The 5162-nt window shown below is 37.3% G+C and overlaps 1 protein-coding gene across 3 annotated transcripts; it reads left to right on the plus strand.

Annotated features, from left to right (window-relative positions):
* Positions 1-380: 380 nt before the first annotated feature.
* Positions 381-4899, plus strand: LOC110770540 (ATP-dependent RNA helicase HAS1-like). 3 transcript variants are annotated; one of them, XM_088254164.1, is made up of 13 exons: positions 381-881; positions 974-1159; positions 1606-1791; positions 2054-2137; positions 2359-2400; positions 2618-2686; positions 2857-3156; positions 3291-3329; positions 3488-3592; positions 3791-3859; positions 3956-4081; positions 4209-4353; positions 4753-4899. In XM_088254164.1, exons 1-13 carry the CDS (start codon positions 498-500, stop codon positions 4767-4769), a joined length of 1752 nt encoding a protein of 583 aa, XP_088110290.1. In that variant the 5' UTR covers positions 381-497; the 3' UTR covers positions 4770-4899. The 3 variants fall into 3 exon arrangements, 2 of the variants coding, with proteins under 2 accessions (XP_088110290.1, XP_021830385.1); XR_015836315.1 differs by lacking the exon at positions 4753-4899 and having other exon boundaries at positions 3791-3878; positions 4209-4345; XM_021974693.2 differs by lacking the exon at positions 4753-4899 and having other exon boundaries at positions 4209-4507.
* Positions 4900-5162: the final 263 nt, after the last annotated feature.

A 5162-nucleotide genomic window follows, 5' to 3' on the forward strand; every position in this document is an offset into this window, starting at 1 on the left:
CCAAAATCATCTTTGCTTCAAACTTAATCAAGCAACCCGAAAAGAGTGCTACTATTTCCACTCATCTGTCCTATTTCCCCACCCACCTTATCTTCCCACTCAATAAATTTTAAAAAATACAATCTTATCTTTCCACCCACTGTTATTTCTAAAATACCCGTTAATTATTATTTTCTTTTTATCAAACGTAATAATTTAAAAGAAAAAAAAAAGCCCTAATGGAATAACAACATGAAATTAACTCCTGCAATCGTTATTCTTCTTTTCTATTTTCGTTCTTCTTTCTCTGCAGTTTCTCCACCCAAATTCCTTATCAGTTTAATATCTGATTTGTGGGCCACGGCCCACTTGACATTATATATTTTAGATTGAAAAAAAGGTAAGATGGAGTCTTGTACCATACCGGTACCGCTACGACCGTACCATAAAACTCCAAACCCTAAAACCTCATTATTCTCACAGTTTCTGCGAAAGAGCTCTTCTGAGAACTAGTCGCCATGACAGACCCAATACGTCACACATCTACGGACGACGAGACGAAGAACAAGAAGCGCAAGAGAAAGAGAGGGAAGAAACCATCGGAAGAATCAGAGCCTCGAAACCCTTATCAGGCCCAACAAAACGAAGAAGAAGAGAAAGGAGAAGGTGATGATAACAATAAGAAGGAGAAGAAGACGAAAATATTGAAGGGAAAGGAAGAGGCCAACGAGGAAAACAAAGAAGAAGAAGCAGAGGGGGTGGAGGAGGAGAATAAGAGGAAGAAGAATGTCAAGAGAGGTGGAGGATCTGGGATTATGAGCACAGACTCTTTTGATTCATTGAATTTGTCTGCCAACACTTTCAGGGCCATTCAGGAACTAAACTTTCAGTATTTGACTGAGGTAAATTTTCTGGCTGAACTTGATTGGCTATAAGTTGATCAATAAGGCTTTGGCCTTTTATAGTATTGATCGGAAAATATTTACACCTGCAGATTCAAGCAAGAGCAATCCCATCACTATTGATCGGAAAAGATGTCCTGGGAGCTGCTAGGACAGGATCCGGGAAGACTCTTGCTTTTCTTATACCAGCTGTGGAGTTGCTATATCACATAAAGTTTACTCCTCGTAATGGAACGGGTGTTGTTGTTATTTGTCCAACACGGGAACTTGCAATTCAGGTGAAACACTGACATATTCTCGTCATTTGTTTTGATATTTTACGTTCTTCTCATATTGATCTCGCTCCAATTCAAGAACGCATCGTTTTGATGCCTAAACAAATTGGATTTAATTTTTGCCTTCTAAAGTACTCGCGAGCACTTTATTTTTTTCATTGAACATTAAAGCCTACTTCTCATCGAATAATGATCCCATTTATTACTGGGCTTAAATATGACTAATTCTCAATAATATATATACAAATTCTATACAAATTCTCGAAAAAGAATGAAAGAAATTCTCTAAATAATTGATGAAGCTGACATGACTATGAAAGAATGAAGCCGAAAATGGAAATGTTTGTGTAAAAATTTATGCTTTATTACTTGTTATGTTGTTGTATTCTGAGATTTACATTTGATCCCCTTCTTTCTACCCTGACTACTTTTCCTTTCAAATAATTCAGACCTATGCCGTGGCAAAGAACCTTCTGAAGTACCACTCACATACTGTTGAGTTGGTTATCGGTGGTGCAGCTAGGAGAGGTGAAGCAGAACGTCTTGTAAAAGGAGTAAATCTATTGGTTGCAACCCCTGGTCGACTTCTTGACCATCTCCAGAATACCAAGGGATTCATATATAAGAACTTGAAGGTCATTCGCATCTATTCTTCGGCAATATTGTTGTAGTTTTTCAAAAGTATTTGTATTTTCTTTTTGGAAGAAAATTCTACGTAATGTTTCTCTGACTTTTGAATATTCTTTGTGGTTATTAATCCTTTGGCCGAGATACTGCAATTTTGATTGTTGTGTTAGAGACGAAATTTATCTTGTTTGACGATCCTTTGAATATTCTTTGTTTGACGAAATTTATCATTTGATGATCCTTAGTTTAATTGTTCTCTTGGACTTGCAGTGCCTCATAATTGATGAAGCTGACAGGATTATGGAAGCAAACTTTGAGGAAGAAATGAAACAGATTATTAAGCTTCTACCCAAGGTACAGTATTTGATTTAATAATCTACCTTGTGTTACAAAGACTCTAGGCTGCAAACAGTAGATGCATCCAGCTCGCAACATATCTTGGAGTTTTGTTAATTGGGTATGATTATAGTCGGCATTCTGCCTAGATACATTAATTTTAAGGTTTTAGTTGCAATTTCAAATGGATTTTACGTGGTTATGTCCTTTGGCTGATTGAGTTGCTAATGGATGTGCAGAAAAGGCAAACAGCTTTATTTTCAGCAACCCAAACTACGAAGGTTTGTGCATCATATTTCTATATATATATATATATATTATATCCTTATTGTTATAGTCAATCTCTTGCTTTCTACATTGTTTTTAATATTTTTAGCATAAATTGATACGCTACACAGAATTAATATTTCATTAACTTTTGATGCTTTGAGTCTACGGGCCTGTGTGTGTTCCCATAATTGCCTTGTTCTTAAAATACTTTTCCCATTAAACCTGTAGGTTCAAGATCTTGTTAGATTGTCGTTGAAAGAATATCACTTGATTGATGTGGATGGTGGGAGAACTAAGGTAGGAATTCAGCTGGTTTGATGTATTTCTCCTTTTACATTTATTTTGTGTTCATCATGTCTATTTTGAAATTAAATCTACTTCGTATTCGTACCTAAATATATGTTTTTTCTTCTTGTTTTGATTTAGCCCTAATCTCTAAAATCTGACATTGTGTGCAATATATACAGGTCACCAATGAAGGGCTGAAACAAGGCTATTTTATTGTGCCCAGTGAGGAGAGATTTATTCTCCTATATTCTTTTCTGGTGAAGACTCGGTCTAAGAAAGTGATGGTCTTCTTCTCTTCTTGTAACTCAGTCAAATTCCACTCGGACCTTCTTAGATACATTAATGTGGATTGCTTTGATATCCATGGAAAGCAAAAGCAGCAGAAGAGGACCAAAACGTTTTTTGACTTCTGCAAAGCAGAGAAAGGAATCTTACTCTGTACTGATGTTGCTGCTCGTGGCCTAGATATTCCCGCTGTGGTATGCTTCCTCTTTCTTTTTGCAATTTCCCTACACTTTTTTTGAACATCATGTTATGCCAATACGCTTTCTGTCACATCACAATAAGCGAATGCTCGTGGTAAATCTAATGCTTGTTTTTTCTTTGCTTGTAGGACGTGATTGTGCAGTTTGATCCTCCAGATGATCCCAAGGTGTCTAATTCCTTCTTTACTAAAAGATTTCACTTAATTTTTGTATCAAGAAGTTCTTCTTTATCCATTTTGTAGCATGGTGAATACATCCATTCCTGAGTTCCGTTTCTTTTTCCCTTTCTTAAACGCTTTCACAACAATGGGATATCTGCTTGCAGGAATATATCCATAGGGTCGGTCGAACAGCTCGAGGGGAAGGTGGAAAAGGAAAGGCATTTCTTTTCCTCATTCCCGAAGAGATGCAGTTTATTCGCTATTTGACGGTATGATGTAGTCAAGAAGAAAAAATAAACAGGGGCAACGAAACCCCACACCCCACCCCCGCACGCACACACACAACAAAAGTGCCATTCTTTCCAGAAGGGTGTCTGTATTTAAAGCAAGCGCTAATCGCTTTTCTTGAGGTTGCTAGGTGCGGTGCTTGTTCTTCATTTCAATTCTTTATTTTATTCTGTTTTCAGGCTGAAAAGGTCCCCGTTGAAGAGCAACAAATTAATAAAAATAAGCTGAAAAATGTGCAGTCTCAATTGGTAATTTCTATGTTTTCAGGTCAGGCTTCAGTTGTTACCTATTACTACACAATAACTGGTTCCGAGGAACCTTATGTATTGCCGTGATTGATGCAGGAGAAGATGGTTGAGGGCAACTACTATCTGCGCCAAGCGGCAAAAGAAGCATATAAATCTTATCTATTAGCATATAATTCACACTCTATGAAGGACATCTTTAACGTTCACCGTCTCGATCTGCAGGTACCCAAACTTTTCCTTGATATTGGAAAGGAAATTATTTATCTTTTAATCTCTGCTGTTGTTGTTGGAATGTCAAAAATATGAAGATTTGCCCTTTTAACTGTATCAGTATTTATTATACCTACAGGCGGTCGCAGCATCATTTTGCTTTTGTAGTCCCCCAAAGGTGAATTTGAACTTAAACAGCAGTGCATCAAAGTTCCGGAAGAAGATGCGCATAGGAGGAAGTCGAAATGGATTCAGCGAGAGCAATCCTTATGGAATGCAAAAAGGTAGAGATGAAATTCGACAATTTGTGAGGCATTAGAGGAGCCTGCGTGCAATGCAACGTATTTATATATATAACTTTTTTAAAACCATTTGATTAAACAGTGTTGAAAGGCTGAGATTAGATCTAACATATTAATTTATTTTCTTTCTCTAAAACATTTAATGTTCTCATTTTCTTTCTCCTCTCTCTCTCTCCCCAAAATCGAAAATAAACATAAATGGGTGTTTTTAGTGGAACAGTGCGACTCCACGTTGGTTCGTGCTCATTGTCTTGGAGAACCAATTTGAAACACAACCACCAATCTAATCTAAATTAATTGTTTGTCAATAAATTTCAATATGTACTAAAGTAACCAGATTTTCCAAAGGAAACCGATAAAATCTAAATTTCGATGTTGTAGGAGCTGTGGTCGTGTAGTTTGAAGTGGGTGGCTCTGTTTGGTCTTTAGCGCATTCAGCTTACCTTCGCCGATCAAACCCAGGAGGTACTGTCATTGGTGGAAATAGGCATTGAAAAAGTGACATTGTTTCTAGGCCTTTCTGTTAACCCAGATCTCTGCCTAAAGTCATCTCATTTTAAGGCTTACTTTGGGCTCATTTGGGAGTGTTCTAGATAGGTCAGAAGCACCTCCTATGTGTTTATCCATATAATCACTTTAATCGATTTTAAGTAATTATAGGGAGAAGCACATTAGAGGTGTTTCTCCATAAATTCACTTAAAACCACTTAAAGTGATGACAGGATCCGCCCCGAATTCCTCGAAATCCGGGACAAATCCCGTGGTATTTCCAACATCATACCGATGCCGGG

Source organism: Prunus avium, chromosome 6, assembly GCF_965620075.1.
Source record: "Prunus avium chromosome 6, drPruAviu1.hap1.1, whole genome shotgun sequence".
Classification (NCBI taxonomy): domain Eukaryota; kingdom Viridiplantae; phylum Streptophyta; class Magnoliopsida; order Rosales; family Rosaceae; genus Prunus; species Prunus avium.